Below are 17,921 nucleotides of genomic sequence, written 5' to 3' on the forward strand. Positions count from 1 at the left end.
TGACACATGTACAATAAACTCTTTTCATGAGATCCAAAATGCCAAAAAGTATTTTCACCCGTTTAGCTAAAATTGATTGTTTATTGTTATATTTAAGTCAAGCCATCTATAACAATGATTCTATAGAATATACACATTTCTATAAAATGTTGTCAGTTCAAACTTTTAAAATATTCACCTTAGACATGTTTATTTTCAAGAGACATTTTAAGTGACAGCATTGTTGGCATCTATATTGTGAGGATAAAGCAATAGTGCAATTACAGTGTAAGGCATTGTGAACAAAACAGACAGTAAACAAGAAACATAAACAATCACATTCATACTGACCTTCAGATTTCAAGAAACAATAGCTGCAAACTCTTCTGTCAGCATGTGTGTAAATCATGTACCAAGTACAACTGCGCACAACACATCTGTCAAGAATTACAGTCCATGAACATATCTCATCCCTGTTCCCTCTAAATTCAAATGAGGGGAATAATGGATCCCTTACCTAGTTTAATTAAATAATGCTTATGGTTCACATGTAAACCTCTGAAATTATTGGTGTCTTCTAACGGAAAGTAACAATGCAACTTGGGGCAAAAATATACAAAACAGCAACTCTACAAACTACAAGTCCAGCATGGATTTCTCTAAAGTACAAATAGAAGTCCCTTTCAAAACCCGATCATACAGCATTTTGTCTATACAGTCACAGACTGAGTGCTTTGCAACAAAGATTTTGACAGTCTTTATACCCTGACAACACTAATGTGTGTTAATCCGTTTTGAAGAAAAATAGGGCAACAGAAGCTAAACCTGACTAACACTTTTGATTGCTTTATCAGTTCTATTAGCAAACAGATGGTACCCGTCCCATTGGCTGTTCATGGGGTTGATCTTTCAGTGGGTGCAGTCCAGAGTTGGAGGTGTGGCTGGATGGCCAAAGGTCCACAGAGGTGGGAGGGGTGAGATTAGGAGGGAGGAGGCTGTCTAGCTCTTGTCTTTGTCCCGTCTCCAGCAACCACTCATGAAACTTCTGCTCCACTAATTCCTGAAACTGCCGTCTCTGAACCCTAAAGACAAACACAGACACAACACATCACTACAGTAGGTCTTAAATGGCACAGGCTTATCCCACGCGTTAAGGTTAGTCTTAGACTAAAATGGGGTTACATTACAATTTCACATCTATTGGAACGGTATCAGATGATCAGAGTGTAAAAATATTAGTGATTGGTATCAGCCTCAAATTTCCTGATTGGTGCACCGCTATTTATAATCCTAAACTTATTTTGGACTAGGCTTCAGCTTTGTCAGAAAAATATGTTCTAACATTCATTAACACATTTCATCTATCATAAATGATTATTTCCCTTGATATTATAATTGAAATTAATTTCAATTATTAGAATTCACATAAATAATTATTTTGCCTGGGGTATCTGCATGCCACATTCTTTATGTAGACTACACATCCTAAAACAAGCTAAGAACCATTTCTGAATTACTTGTTGCTATTTTATAAATCAATATATCAAGATTGTGCCTAAACGGTCAACTTCACATTGAACCTCCAAGAAAGATGTAAAAACAAAATTGTTATTTAAATTTTGACAAAACTATACATGCAAGCAATAGACATGTCTGTGATTTGTTAGTGCTCCCCTGCTGCAAAAACACATTGTAAATACATAGTTTTCTTTGCACAACATAAGTAGACCTCAATGAAACGCTATAATTGACACTTTTCAGGATTATTTAAGGCAGCTGTAATTGTAATCTTGATTGTTTATTTAATTAATTGTGCAGCCCTATTGAAAACTACATTCATAACTACAACTAGCAGTTCATAAATGGCACTGTAACCTAATTATAGTAGTCATGAACATTAGTTTCAGCCACCATATAAAGCCATATTAATAATATTTAGGGATGTCCAGTTTCAGTATATGGTCCGATACCGCGCTCATGTACTGGTACTCATACTCGTAAAATTGCTCAGATACCAAAAAACGATACCATGAACGAATGTCATTACGTAAACATTCAGCCCACAAATAAAATTTCAATTCAATTTCAATTTCATCAATTTATTGCCATGCCAACAAAGTTGTCTGGAATTTTTTGTGGTGAGCTCACAACAATAATAACATACATCACACATACAGCAACAAGCAGGCGTGGACTGAGAAGAGAAATCGGCCCGGGATTTTACATAGAAATTGGCCCAAAAGTTGTTGAGTGGGGGTGTCGCTGTCCTTTTCTGCCCCCTTTGGCATATCGCGGCGTCGTTTTTTGGCCCATTCTGCAAAACGCAGCGGCTCATTTCAGCTTATAGCGGCACATTCGACCCATTTCGTGGCCAGCCCGGTTCTCCCGATGGCCAGTCCGCCCCTGATCGGCCCTCCGGGAAAATGCCCGGAATGCCAGATTACCAATCCAGCCCTGGCAACAAGAGCAACAAAAGGTATCACAGTAGTGCCTATAAGAATTAGCTGGTACCACGGAGTACAGCACAAAAACAGAGACCCATAATACCAGGTGCAAAAGTTCAAGTACTTGAAGAGTTAAGAATCTGAACAATCTTACAATATGTACTATTTAAGAAACGTGTGGACTTGGATTTAATTGCCTTAAGATGCCTCCCTGAGGGCAGGGGAGTTAAGAAATGATTGGCAGGATGTGTGGGATCATTCAAGATTTTCACGCCTTTACCCTTCATGCGTGACACATAAATGTAATTTATGTCTGTAAGATTACATCCCACAATTTTAGAGGCATATCGTTCTATGGCTCTAATGCGTTTCATCTGCTGAATTGTGGAGTTGCCAAAGCACACTGTAATTGAGAAATTTAGTATGCTCTCAATCACTGCCCTATAGAAGTGGAGCAAACAGTCCTTTGATATTTCAGACTTTTTAAGCTGCCTTTGAAAGAAAAGCCTTTGGTGTGCTTTTTTAATAATCCTAGTTAAATTATCATCCCATTTCAGAGATGCAGAAATAGTAGTCCTGAAAAACTAGGTAGCCTTTCGACTTCTTGGCCATTGATGGTTAATGGCAGGAGAACATTCTGACGCCATCGGAAGTTGAACACCATTTCCTTTGTTTTTAAAACATTTAGCACAAGATTATTAACACCAAACCAGTCAATCAGGGAAAACACCTCACTCTTATAAGCAGATTCGTTGTTATCTGTAATCAAGCAAATCACTGTTGTATTATCCGCAAACTTAAAAGATTTTTACAGAATCACAATGTGAAATACAATCATTTGTGTACAAAGAATAAAGGCGACAATACACAGCCTTGCGGGGCACTCATGCTTATAGACAGGGTTTTCGAAAAGTTATTGTTTATTTTCACTACTTGAGTTCTGTTTTGCAAGAAGTCCAGAATCCAGTGGGCAAGGGACTGATGAACCCCCAATTTCCCTAACTTCTCAAATAACTTGAATGGGATGATTGTATTAAACGGTGAACTATAGTCCACAAAAAGAACCTCCACATAAGTGACCAGAGTTTCTAGATTTTTTAGAATAGAGTGAAGACACAGAGACACAGCATCATCCACAGATCTATTAGCCTTATAGCAAATTGGTAGGTGTCCAGAGTGACTGAGGCGATTAATTGTCTGAGGACCAGTTGCTCAAAAATCCCGATTTTCAAATCACGTTATGTCCTAGTGAGACTAAAGGCAAAAGCTGCGATTTAATGAGATAAATATATATGTAGCATGTTATTCAAATGTGAGCGCTTGTGAACGTGTGGAGACAGTGCTGTGCTGATGCCGGCTGCTCATACCTTTTAAGGCTCCTCCAAGGCTCATACAGGGAAAACACCGTCATGAGCATCGTGCACTCTGTTTGTAGCAGATGACAGTAAACAGAGTGCAAATTCACGTTGTAGCGTACAGAGTACATACTTATTTCATTGAATAGCAGCCTGTTGCGGTTTAACAATCACTTTGTCACGTAGTGACCGGCTTAACCAGAGTGGGAATCTGCCGTCATAAAGTCAGAGCTCTTTGGTCAAAACAACACAGAAACACTTCAAAATAAAAGCTCCGTCAAAATTAAAGGTACATTTACAGGACAAAAGTATGACAGAAATATATCACTACTGCAAAGTTATGTAATATTCACTGTAATACTACTACCACTATTAATAATAATAAATCAGTAGTAACTGATTTATACTCAAGCAGTATCTAACATCTGAGATGCTCTGTTATGCAGCACTTTATTTGACAAAATTTAACTCCAATGTTGTATTTTGGATTGTGCTGTGAGGTTCTGTATACAAGCACTTCATTTGATAAAAATAATACAATATTATGTTGAAAATTAATTGTTATATTTTCAATCGATTAACGTTTTAAAGAATTCATTTATTTAAACACCATTTTGATGATAAAATTGAAATTAACAGTTGATATGGAGTTTATCGGACTCGGTCTCGGCGAGTACCAGAAATGAAGTATCGGTACTTGTTCTCAAAAAAATTTAATCGGGACATCCCTAATAATATTACTCTTGCATACTTGCATTAGCACTTTCGTATTTAAAAGCACAGAATATATGAAAATGATAAAGAGTCCTTGTAGTACCCAATCGACTCTACAAGTGACCAAAGCAACAAAGCTAAAATGCTCCAATTAAAGTGCACAATGTGTCCAGAAATTTCATTTTGGTGAAACACTAAACCTTCTATCCAAGTGTATACACTGCTGTGATCTGAAAATGAATAAAGACAGTACTGCAACCTTGTGAGAAACAGAAATGTGGGCTCACTTGTTCAAGTGCGCATCCTTCACGGTCTTCTGCCATTCCTGTACCACCTTCTCTCGGCTCTCTATGGCCTTCTGATAATCTGCCGGCAGGCCCCAAGGAATCTCACAGTTATCTCCCTCCATTTGGAAAGGTATCACCAGTGGATAAAACTCAGAAGGGGGCTGGATGCGGTAGCAGCCAGTGTCTGGAGCGGAACCCTCTGCCCCGAACAGTAGCGGCTGGTCCCATAAATTGGGAACAACTGCTAGACCTACTCTAGCCATGTGGTCCTCTAGCATGGGGTAATGTGTATGGAAGGGCCCCAGTGTGACAGACACGTTGCCAGGAAGGAGAAGGGGTCGAGTGGGGGTGAGGGCATGGATTGTGCAGTTAAAGGAGGCGGCCACGGTCAGATGTCTGGTGACACACACCACACGAACATTCTCACAGCTCTGAATGTGGATACTGGTCCCCACCGGGCCGAGCACCACTGTACTGTTCCTGCACTTATCTAAGGTCACAGACCTGCAAGATAAGGATATAGTTTTGCATGGATGTTGACACAGTACTGAACAAACACAAAAATAATTAACTTTTAAGGAGCTGGTCTTAAGGTCATTTTTAGCAGACGTATGAAGTCAGGCTCAGTTCCCCTCAAGTTTACACAAATGTCCAAGCAGAGTAAGCACAAATGTTGTTCATCACATTGCACAAACTTTTGGCAACCAGAAAGTGGTCAAATACCTGTGTCTTTCTTAATTTTGGACAATAAATACTTTGTTTTAAAAATTTGAAATCTAACAAACTTTCTGTGAAATGTTTTGCTTGAAAAGTGTATTTGTGCTATATTTCTTTCAAATAAAACAGTTAGTTTGATATTTTGTTGTACAATGTAAAGACATTCATCAATTTTACAGTGAGGCTTAAGAGTCCAAATAATTTTTGGGATCACTGTTTATCGCTAAGAAGAGCATCTGTTTATTCATGATAACATGTCAACAAACAAGAAAGGAGGGCCTGTTTTTGCACTGATTTGAAAAAAAATAAAAAAAATAAAATAAAAATTATATATATATATATATATATATATATATATATAACAAATTTGATGAGACAGCGGTTTGGGAGACGTGGGTTAGGGGTGGGCGATATGACCAAAATCTTATACCACGATATGAATAATTTTATATCATGATAACGATACATCATAATATCGTATTTTTCTGGAAAATCAATAAAAAACACAACTTAGTTTTAAATCAACCTTACCATGCTCCTAAATTTCTAATTATACCGCATTTCAGTCTGATATGTTGCTGACCAATATTTTTATTATTATAAACTTTCCTCATCTTCTCAAAGCAATGCAACTAAGAAAATAATACAAAAGTAAATTTCCAATGAAAATAAACACTTCATGATTTACACTGGTGGCCAAAAGTTTGGAATAATGTACAGATTTTGCTGTTTCGGAAGGAAATTGGTACTTTAATTCACCAAACTGGCATTCAACTGATCACAAAGTATAGTCAGGACTTTACTGATGTATAAAACAGCACCATCACAAAAAAAAATAATAATAATAATTTTTGATCAAATCTAGACAGGCCCCATTTCCAGCAGCCATCACTCCAACACCTTATCCTTGAGTAATCATGCTAAATTGCTAATTTGGTACTAGAAAATCACTTGCCATTATATCAAACACAGTTGAAAGCGATTTGGTTCATTAAATGAAGCTTAACATTGTCTTTGTGTTTGTTTTTGAGTTGCCACAGTATGCAATAGACTGGCATGTCTTAAGGTCAATATTAGGTCAAAAATGGCAAAAAAGGAACAGCTTTCTCTAGAAACTCGTCAGTCAATCATTGTTTTGAGGAATGAAGGCTATACAATGCTACAAAGATTTCATACAAAACTTTTGGCCGCCAGTGTAAGTCTCAAAACATTAAAAGTGACGAGTCGTGTGGTGTGTGCTATGCAAACAGCGTTATTATACTGGGTTTCCTTAAGTCCGATTAGTCATTGAGATAACTTACCGGCTAGTCAATTTTGTAAATGTGAGTTTAACAACTGAACCAATTTATTTTTACTTTATTACACATTCCTAATCCCAATGAATACACTGAAGTGATTCCTCACCGCAAAGGGGAGAGAAGGTAGATGAAAGCCTCACTGCATCGTTGCAGTTTGACGTTGGCATCATTCAGCTTTTCACAGTCCTTGGCCAACGTCTGTTTGCAAACCTGCAACATAAGCACCAGTCGACTTCCTGGAGGAGCCATGTGGGTGTTTCTGATTATTTTGGCTCTCTTCAAGGTGCCCTCTACTACAAAAGAAAACTTGAAGGATTAGACTAGTACACTACACACTACTGAAAGGGTAAACATTCAATTTTAATTATTTTAAAAATTATTTTTCCACTTAAAATGCCACCAACAACAACAACAAAAAAAAAGTAATAATTTAGGTTTTCACAAACATTTCTCACCCTCCCTCTGACTCTGCTGTGCTTTTTAAACTTGTATGTAAACGCCCTCCTTGCATTTGAAATCATTAACATGTAAATGTGGCCAGTTATTTCTTCTGATAGTTACAGTGTGTTTACATTGTACACTGAGCTCTTTTATTTCAAATGAAAATGTAAATGTCTCATGATATGACCCCTTTAGGTTAATCTAAACCAAATACAAATATTTGAGGAATTTATTGTCTACTAGAAACTTATTTCTTCTGATGTACCTTGAAGGGCCCAAGCCAGTTTCTTTCCTGACTGTGGACAGGTAGAGATGCCAAATGGGTTGAGGCAGAGGGCCTGCCGCAGAAACTCCTGAAACTGCTGCAGAGAGTAGGTGTGGCTGAGTTTGGAGAATCCAGCCTGTGTCTGCAGTGGTGCACGGCTGAGGAGCTTGTGGATGGGGTGTACGGTGCGGCCATGGCTCACGGATCCTTCCAGCAGCAGGCTGAGACACTTCACGGCCTCTGGAGTGAGCTGGCTGTCACGCAGTATCTGTCCTGAACTGCTCAGCTGCCCTGGCTCCACTAGTAACTCCAGAAGCTCAGCCAGGTGCGTCTGAATGAAAGTAAGATGAGCCTGGTCGTCCCAGTTCTGGTAGCACACAATAAATGAATACATAAACCTTATTATGCATATCAGGTGAAATTAAGTTAATTTCACAAAGAAGCTCTGGGACCTGTATGTAACAAGTTTAAGCTATAGAATACATTTCAGAGGGCATACACAAATCAATCTCATGTATTATATCATGAAAAATATATAAAATAAGATTTTTCATAAAGAAAATTATATCAAATAATATTTTGCATAAAGAAAATTAAGCAATTTTAGGACCATTAAGCCCATTGTGCTTTGTGACATTATTTTTATGTCACAAAGCACATTGGGCCTTTTGCCCCACCACCACAACATGTTATATTATTATATTTTCTTTGTTAAATTAGTATTTATACATTATGGGTGTATTTTTTTGCATTGAATGTATTTATTTTCTTTCCTAGATTTCAATTAAATGAAATCACAGTGTCTGGATATGATTATACTGATTACAGTAATTATTGTGGACAATGTTTATGAAAATAATCGGCAAAAAAACAAAACAAAAAATCTTAAAGGTCCTAAAAATGTGCTTTATTTTCTTTAGCCCTATACGGATGAGATTAGTTTTCTAAATGACGTCTGTGTTACAATTCTTATCTCTCGATGTCTGTAATGTCATGTACTGACTCGGGCGGGACTAAGATCTCTGTGTTTATTACAGAGGTGGGAGTTATCTTTTAAACTTTATCTGTTTAAATTAAAAATACATCTTAAGTAATTAATGATTTAATTTATTGAATTAATATTATTTTATTCATTATTCATTATACATTAACTTTTTATAAAAACCCCGGCTTGACAGATTCGGCCGGGATTCAAATCACAAAGTAAATTTCCCTAACCTCCTAAAGAAAATGTTTTAAATAATTATGTCCGAATACAGTTTTAGTTCCTCATTTTTGTTTTCTTTTGATTTGTCCATGTTTTTGAGAGATTCACCTTATTTTGGGAGCTTATTTTGGTTTCTCTCTCAGAGGAGGAAGAGGGAGATCGTGACCGGGGACTTGGCCACTCTTCTCCAATCAGTGAGGTGCGAAGAGAGATTCGGTTCAGTTGCTGCAGATACAGGAACAGCAGGAACTGCAGAGTGTCTACTGACAGCTAAAGGAAGACAAGCAGAAAACAGCCCGAAAGAAGATGATCAGTACTTATCAAATATTCAGCAAGATCTCCAGACATTATACAGATCTTGTTATTCTTCGGTAACAACCCATCAAGAATGTACTGTCTACCAGCCCTTTAACATTTGGTTCTTACCTTACCACGCTGCCTGTCAAGTTCCCTAAGAGTCTGGCATTGAGACAGAGCCTCTGCACATTCCAATCTCTCCTCTGCAGAATGAGGCATCAAAAGATCAAAAGTTTCAAAATACAGCCAGGCGAGCTCCTCTGCCAGCTGCAGTTTGCCACAGGCGATGTGTCGCCACATGTGCCAGCCAAGCCTGGGGAAGCAGCCATCCCTGGTCCGGACGTAACAGGCCATCTTGCGCAGATAATGCATGCTGAATTTGCTTGGGGGTGCAGCTGGAAGCACCCCAATCAGAAAGGGCTCCAGACGTGGCCATATCCATGCTGTGTATTTGTCCATTTCTACGGATGATTCTATGGATAAAAAAAGAGATGTTGAGAAAATGATTAGCCTAATATCATTGTGGGGCATTTTAAAGTGGCTGTGATATGGTACAGTACTTGCACTTGTCAATCTTGGGTTTAGCATATGCATGTGAAAAGGGAGTAAAGCATTTAATGGAAACAACGGTTCAATTAGAGAGATGGTCAGAGATATTAGTAACATGATGTTAAGACTCGTCAGATATGGTTAGTGATAGTAACAAACTAAATGTTTAGACTGGTTAGAAATGGTAACACGTTGATATCTCTTGCAGGCAAAACCAAGCAACTTTCCATGTAAACATTTAGTAGCGATCTTAAAATGAACCTTCTATGTTTCAATAACGACCACAGCATCCCATAATCAGTATCAAGATGCTAACCAACAAACTTTATGACAAGTTTATCAAATATGTTTTTCAAAACAGCACCTACAAAATGAGCATGGAGTCAATCTCATTTCTCCTTACCAGAACACTGAAATTCCTGCGGCTGCAACAGGTGGTCACCTTTGATTCATGTGTTAAAAATGTATACACTTCAATAAAATAAATCTTTAAACTGCTAATGTTTTGAGACGCTGTCTAGACAGACGCGCGCGACACGACGGCAAACGAACACGCTTCGTGAACGCGCGCTTCTGTATCACTCAGAACTTCATCATTATTTTCACCTATTCATAAAGTCCACTTATGTTGGAAGACCAGAGAATCACCAAAAACCTTCGAACAATAAAGTCGTTAAAGCCTACAGCACTTGTGACGTCTCTGCATCAATATGATCTCTAATAAAACACCAACGAGAAAACTGCACAACTGTTCGTGAGCGGTTGCCATGTTTTACGTCATAAAGTGACGTAACACAAACGTTTCCGTTTTGAGCGCTGCATTGTTTCAAAATAAAAGTTTTATTTCGTCTGTTAGAAGCGCGTCTCAGGATTTCCAAGTAAAGTTAAACGCGTGATTTAAGAGTTATAAGAAACGTTAAACTAGCTTTATTTGTCTAAATGTAATCAGATTTCAATTTATTTGAATTTGAGTATAAAGAAACTGTATATAAGATGCTGCGTGACCACAACAAATGAAATGCAAATATTCATACAGTTATACTGAAAGAATATTCAATAAAACATCGACAATTGTAAAAACTCTTAGACTGTTGATACTTTTATTCTTTAATTACAACAAAGCAAAGCTTCTGTCAAAAAGTACTCCGATTTGTGACTCACTGCGCATGCGCAGCGGTGTAGGAAGTGCTCGCAGTCTGAAAACCAGCTGATAGATCAACCGAACAACCACCATACAAAACAACCGCAACTGCCAACAACAGGTAAATATCACTAATGAAGTTTGTTTTATATCATTCTGTGTATCCAAATAGAGTGCGATCATTTTCGAATGTGGAGCTCATGGCAGCGCTTGGCCCGCTTGTGCTGGTTCGCCTTGATCGAGACGAGTCATTTGAATGGTCTATACTGCGCCTCCCATGCATCAGATCACATACACATACAACTGCGTTTTACAGTTATGCATCAGATTACATAGATATACACCTGATTATTAGAATTATGCATCCGATTACATATATAGACACCTGCTTATTATAGTTATGCGCCTGATATACAATTGATTATTACTATCATTTTGAATTTGATTACATATACATACACTTATTAGAAATACAAATCAGATCACAGAGACAAACACCTGATTATTAGAGTTATGTATCAAATCTCACATACATACACCTGATTATTAGAATTGTAAATCAAAATGCATAGATGAACATCTGATTATTAGAGTTATGGAAAAAATATAATTTGTCGGTAGTGTTCTGCAAAACTGGAGGGCTCTTTTTTTTATGTTGTAATACGCATTGTCCACCTTTGTTCCATCTTTGCAATATGTGACTTGAACAATTGCAAATCATGGTAACACTTTACATTACAATGTCGATGTAAAGTAGTATAAGTAAAAGAAAATTGTTAAAACAAGATTAACAAAAACATTTAAACTGAGTAATTACAAGCAGCTCAACTAAGTTATTACATATTAAGTACACATAGTACACACAGTGTAATTACACTGTATCATGAACACTAATGTAAAGTGTGACCCAAATCACCTTTCTTTGTAAGTTGCATAGCAGAATTTCAAACATTACAAGTAAACATGCTACTAAGACAGACGAGAAGTTCTTGAAAAGAAAAACAAATATTGACGATGGTTAGCCTATGTGGGATAGTGGTGTGCCGTAGAATTTTTTTAGTCCTAAAAAAGGTGCCGTGGCAGAAAAAAGGTTGGGAAACACTGCATTAAAGCAACTTGGTGTCCAATCTGTCATAGAGCATCTACTTTAAACAACTTTTCAACTCTGAGATGCCAAGATGATATTTGTACCAGTCAAATGATGAACAGAGTGCAGTGTGCTTGAATTAATTTTTTCCTGCTGTACCCATCAAGTCACACCTGAAGCTCTCTTGAGTTTATGTAATTGCCACATTGTTACACTCTAACAGAACATACTGGAGGGTTTTACTGTGTAAGTTCCCGTTGTCACTTCCTCTTTCACTTCCATTTGACTCATAATGATTTGACTGTTGTGTTTGTTTTAAACATCACAGAGGCTGACTGCTGTCTTCACAAAAAAAGGGTCCAGTGCTTAGAAAAATTGAGTCGTCTAATTAAGTTGCTGCTTTCATAGACTACCAGGCAACCAGGGAGGACACCCACCCTTCCTCCATCATGAGCACCCGTGAGACCGGCAGGGCCAATGGGAGCCTACCGCAGACCAAGATCTGCCAGTTCAAACTGGTGCTGCTGGGAGACATGGCCGTCGGCAAGTCCAGCTTGGTGCTTCGCTTTGTTAAGGGCCAGTTTGATGAGTTTCAGGAGACCACAATTGGAGGTGAGGAAGCAGCGTAGGATACAGATAATTTTGCATTCATCCAGCACTGGGTTTTGGTCTCAAGGGAAATTTGCTCAGCAGATTAGTTGAAATAAAATTTGGACTCCCAGTATCAGAACAGATATGAATCATAGCTATATTTACATGGACTGCAGTAATCAGTATTGAAAGTGCTCGGAATTAGAAATTGCCATGTAAACAGCATTTTACAATAACTGTATTCAGGTTGTTTCCATTTTATTAGATTAGGAGCTCCTTACAGATGGATTTGAAATAGACACAGAATGTGTTTACATGCACAATCTTACTCCGATTTATGCTAAATAAGCCTTAAAAAGACTACGTGTAAGGTCATGTAAATGCAACAGTGTTCTTTATCAGGTAGAGGTCAAAAACGGTTTAATATATTTACAGTTATTAATTTGGCAGACGCTCATCCAAAGCAAATTACAGTGCCTTTAGTGTATAGATATTTATGTTTCTCAGGGGGCTGAGCCCATGACCTCCACATGGCACACCTAGATATTTGCCCCTGTCAGCTTATTCAGTGTGCACATCTTACTTTGTAACATAGGGGCCTATGATTTCCACAATGAACAAAAAAAAAAAAAAAAAAAAAAACTGATGGAATCGTGGAATCCAATCAAAAGAATTAACTGTAAATGCAGAATGTCACAGAATTTGACATATTTCAGATGAAAATTAATGTTTGAATGCACAATTATTAAAATTAAAATCACAATATGTCCTTGTGAGATTATTAAACTGCTAAAGGCTGCTATTTAATTATATAAATATAGAATCTGCATGTGCACCATGCTTCAAAATTAATGCTTGAAGCCAGCCGCTCATACACTGAAAACATTGCATCATGATCATCATGCTCTCTCTTGTGTGTAGTAGATGAAGAGAGCAGATTGCTTATTCACTTTGAAGCGTGCAACACATACAGACTTTACATGTATTTAAATTACAGCCATTTGCTGTTTAATAATCACACAGAGCCTTTTTCAGAAGTGAGAAACTACCATCAAATTCACACAAAAATATCTTTCTGCTGAAATGTAGTAATCACTGTAATAAAATATAATAATAATAATAATTATTATTATTATTATTATAAATTTAAGCAAAATCTCTGATTTTCTGTTATGTAGCACTTCATTTGACAAAAGTAATTCTAGTGTTGTTTTGAATTGTGCTTTGAGGATCTGTATAATAGCACTTCATTTGATAAAAATAATGCAAAGTTATGTTTATGTTTTCATTTGATTAAACTTTTAATGAATTAATTTATTTACCATTTTGATCATAAAATTGAATTAAACTGTTGAATACAGAATTCAGAAAAAATAAAATGGAAAATATGTAATAAAAAAATGAAATAATAATAATGATTCCACAGAGCCCTTGTAACCGTTTTGACATTAAGAACAGAGGAAAAACCCATTAATTTTAAAGTCTCCTGTAAATGTGTTTTTCTTGCATTGTTATTTTATTGAATTGTATGTAAACCCTTAAACAATTGTCTTTTTTATTGGACAGATTTGTCATAGTTATCAGTGGCACGTGCGTGTAAACACACTTGGGTGTATGCAGAGAGCGTAATGTACTAATCATAGCTATAGAAGTCCCATATATCATCATCATCATCATCACGTGTGTGTTTGATGGCAAATCAGGGTGTCACTATCTGTAATTTACATGCTAGAGTTTACAAACATTTTTGTAGACTTTGGCTCCAATAAAGCCAGATACAGACAGATAGTGTACAAATGGAGAAAAATCCAACACTAATATTAGACTCCAAACTGGAGATCTTGTTAAAGCAATAAGTCATTCATTCGTACAGTGATGTTAAGGAGTATTCTAAGCAAATCACTGTAATACACAGCCTTGAGGCTATTATTGCATTTATAAAAGAGCACTTACAACAATATTATCAAAGACCAGCGCTCAATAAAAAGTGTATTAAAAATAATCATAATAAACTATTTTTCTGCCAAGGAATATTGTTCATTAACCTAGCTGCAGGCTGTTTACGGTTGCCAAGTAACTTGCCGCATTTCAATTGATGTGCCCTCAAACTTGTGTTTGTGCATCAGACAAGAAATCTGAGTTTAACTTGTCAGTCCACATTCATGTTTAAAGGATAATCAGTAGAATAAGATTCTACTAATAAGTAGTAGAATACTAATATGATTATATTCTGTTCTATTCAAAGAACAGATAATACCAAACATGAAACACAAAACTTATCAGTTTGTGTCTTGGAATCTCTGGCATAAGTTGTTTTTCCTCTCTGTGCTTTCAGCTGCATTCTTGGCACAGTCTGTTTGTCTGGACGACACTACAGTGAAGTTTGAGATTTGGGACACAGCAGGACAGGAGCGCTACCACAGCTTGGCTCCCATGTACTACCGCGGAGCCCAGGCGGCCATTGTAGTGTTTGACATCACCAAGCCTGTAAGTTAACTGTGGTACACTCACAAAATACTGGAAATGGTTTTGACTTTTAAAACTTTCATTTTTGGTAGAATGTATAGTTTATTAGCCTTTGCCAACAACAAATTAGCCAATTATTAAAGTGATTTTGGTGTTGTTGTCATACCATTGGATTATTTTAGAGATATGTCACTTTCTCTCTCTTGAAAAATACACTAACAAAAAAAGTTGTTGAACATAGTACCATGGTTCTACAGTACGTCTCTGAAGTACCTCAGAGCACCATAGAGTACCGTGTACTCTAAATACTATGGCATATAAATATGATAATCACTCAGGAACATTGTATATATCAAAACACCATTATTACCATCTGAAACCATAGTACCTTCACAGTAAATTTGTTAAGGGTAGACAGTATGGCATGACTAAAATGACACATTTTATTAAGACAAGGCTTTATCTGTGTTCAGGAAATTCACTTTTAGATAAAACACACACTGGCTGCACCAACCACTTTGCTAACCTCACTCCATTTACAGGAAACATTTGAGCGAGCAAAGGCTTGGGTGAAAGAGCTGCAGAGGCAGGCCAGTCCCAACATAGTCATTGCCCTCGCAGGGAACAAGGCTGACCTAGCAGACAAGAGACTGGTCGAGTATGAGGTCATCTCTCTTTCTGTTTTCACTCGTCTACACGTAATCTGGACATGTATAACCTGTAGCTCTTTGTGGTTTCAGTATCAAGAGCGAGTTTTCCTTTTTAGTTTTTATGATTACTGGGTCCATCAATACGTTGATTTAAATAATTGCAAATAATAAAAAATTTAGAATTTGCATATAATCTCAGCAAAAAAAGAAACGTCTTCTCACTTTCAACTGCTTCTATTTTCAGCAAACTTAACGTGTAAATATTTGAATGAACATAAAAAGATTCAACAGCTAAGACATAAACTGAACAAGTTTCACAGACATGTGATGAACAGAAATGGAATAATGTGTCCCTGAACAAAGGGGGATCAAAATCAAAAGTAACAGTCAGTATCTGGTGTGGCCACCAGCTGCATTAAGTACTGCAGTGCATCTCCTTCTCATGGACTGCAACAGATTTGCCAGTTCTTGCTGTGAGATGTTACCCCACTCTTTCACCAAGGCACTTGCAAGTTCCCGGACATTTCTGGGGGGAATGGCCCTAGCCTTCACCCTCCGATCCAACAGGTCCCAGATGTGCTCCATGGGATTGAGTTCTGGGCTCTTCGCTGGCCATGGCAGAACACTGACATTCCTGTCTTGCAGGAAATCACGCACAGAACGAGCAGTATGGCTGGTGTCAGGGTCATGTCAGGATGAGCCTGCAGGAAGGGTTCCACATGAGGGAGGAGGATGTCTTCCCTGTAACGCACAGCGTTGAGATTGCCTGCAGTGACAACAAGCTCAGTCCGATGATGCTGTGACACACCGCCCCAGACCATGACGGACCCATGACGGACGGTGTAACGCCCATTCCTTCGACGATAAACGCGAGTCCGACCATCACCCCTGGTGACACATAACTGCGACTCGTCAGTAAAGAGCACTTTTTGCCAATCCTGTCTGGTCCAGCGAAGGTGGATTTGTGCCCATAGGTGACATTGTTGCCAATGATGTCTGGCAAGGATCTGCCTTACAACAGGCCTACAAGCCCTCAGTCCAGCCTCTCTCAGCCTTTTGCGGACAGTCTGAGCACTGATGGGGGGATTGTTCGTTTCTGGTGTAACACGGGCAGTTGTTGTTGCCATCCTGTACCTGTTCCGCAGGTGTGATATTCGGATGTACCGATCCGGTACATGTGCAGGTGATTTTACACGTGGTCTGTCACTGCGAGGATGATCAGCTGTCCTTCTTGTCTCCCTGTAGCACTGTCTTAGGTGTCTCACAGTACGGACATTGCAATTTATTGCCCTGGCCACATCTGCAGTCCTCATGCCTCCATGTAGCATGCCTAAGGCACGTTCATGCAGAAGAGCAGGGACCCTGGGCATCTTTCTTTTGGTGTTTTTCAGAGTCAGTAGAAAGGTCTCTTTAGTGTCCTCAGTTTTTATAACTGTGACTTTAATTGCCTACTGTCTGTAAGCTGTTAGTGTCTTAACGACTGTTACACAGGTCCATGTTCATTAATTGTTTATGGTTCATTGAACAAGCATGGAAAACACTGTTTAAACCCTTTACAATAAAGATCTGTAAAGTTATTTGGATTTTTACAAAATTATCTTTAAAATACAGTGTCCTGAAAAAGGGACGTTTCTTTTTTTGCTGAGTTTATAAGGCCATCTTTCTACCATTGGCACCATCAATGGTGTGTTTCACTCATAATCGATATTTCGTATTTGTTAAGCTTCGATTATAATTCAGACATTAATTAAATCCCAAAAGTTAACTTTGCCAGCACAAATAATTACATGAACTCTTGATTGTTTGTCTCAAGACTTTTATGCAGTAAACCAGACCCCTCATATTTCTGTACAGGAAGCCCAAACATATGCTGAAGACACAGGCTTGCTTTTCATGGAAACCTCTGCCAAGACTGCAATGAATGTAAACGAGCTGTTCCTGGCTATTGGTAAGCAAAAAACACTGTTCACTTTACCAAAAACAGGCAGAACATTTGTTTTGCCTTTGTATGTTGATTATTGCGATCAGATATTACTGGAATAGTTTTCCTTTTTTATTTTTAATTTAAAAAAATATTTTATTATCATTATTTATCAATAGCAAAAAAGATGCCAAAAACAGACACCCAAAACCCCACGCATGCTGCCCGACACCGGGGAGTAAACCTGCAGGACCCAGATACACAGTCCACTCGAAGCTGCTGTGGAAACTAAAGGCCCATCAACACTCCATCACGGGAAACCACAGACACCTTCTCCTTCCCAAAATCCCACTCTTCACCCTTTCACCTCCCAAGACAGACACAGAAAGAGAGCGAGAAAGAGAAAGGAATCAGAGGCGAGGAAAATTCCTCACTGATGCCATAAAGAGATTTTTCCAGGAAGACTGAGGGTTTGATGGTTGGGGCCGAAAGCGGACTGGCGATGGACTCTG

General features: G+C 38.0%; 2 protein-coding genes across 3 annotated transcripts; one reads left to right on the forward strand and one right to left on the reverse strand.

The window, feature by feature from the left end:
* Positions 1 to 67: 67 nt before the first annotated feature.
* Positions 68 to 10,323, reverse strand: tbccd1 (TBCC domain containing 1). The gene is made up of 7 exons (XM_051710419.1): positions 9,957 to 10,323; positions 9,134 to 9,477; positions 8,816 to 8,977; positions 7,501 to 7,867; positions 6,901 to 7,087; positions 4,780 to 5,283; positions 68 to 1,061 (listed from the first exon to the last, which is right to left on the reverse strand). Exons 2-7 carry the CDS (start codon positions 9,461 to 9,463, stop codon positions 839 to 841), a joined length of 1,773 nt encoding a protein of 590 aa, XP_051566379.1. The 5' UTR covers positions 9,464 to 9,477; positions 9,957 to 10,323; the 3' UTR covers positions 68 to 838.
* A 351-nt stretch (positions 10,324 to 10,674) lies between these two features.
* LOC127448130 (ras-related protein Rab-5B-like) lies at positions 10,675 to 17,815 on the forward strand. 2 transcript variants are annotated; one of them, XM_051710443.1, is made up of 6 exons: positions 10,675 to 10,815; positions 12,110 to 12,393; positions 14,708 to 14,859; positions 15,381 to 15,503; positions 17,343 to 17,436; positions 17,589 to 17,815. In XM_051710443.1, the coding sequence occupies exons 2-6, from the start codon at positions 12,231 to 12,233 to the stop codon at positions 17,699 to 17,701; spliced, it is 645 nt and encodes a 214-aa protein (XP_051566403.1). In that variant the 5' UTR covers positions 10,675 to 10,815; positions 12,110 to 12,230; the 3' UTR covers positions 17,702 to 17,815. The 2 variants fall into 2 exon arrangements, with proteins under 2 accessions (XP_051566403.1, XP_051566404.1); XM_051710444.1 differs by having other exon boundaries at positions 10,701 to 10,815; positions 12,190 to 12,393.
* Positions 17,816 to 17,921: the final 106 nt, after the last annotated feature.

Source organism: Myxocyprinus asiaticus, chromosome 11, assembly GCF_019703515.2.
Source record: "Myxocyprinus asiaticus isolate MX2 ecotype Aquarium Trade chromosome 11, UBuf_Myxa_2, whole genome shotgun sequence".
In the NCBI taxonomy this organism is placed as follows: Eukaryota; Metazoa; Chordata; class Actinopteri; order Cypriniformes; family Catostomidae; genus Myxocyprinus; species Myxocyprinus asiaticus.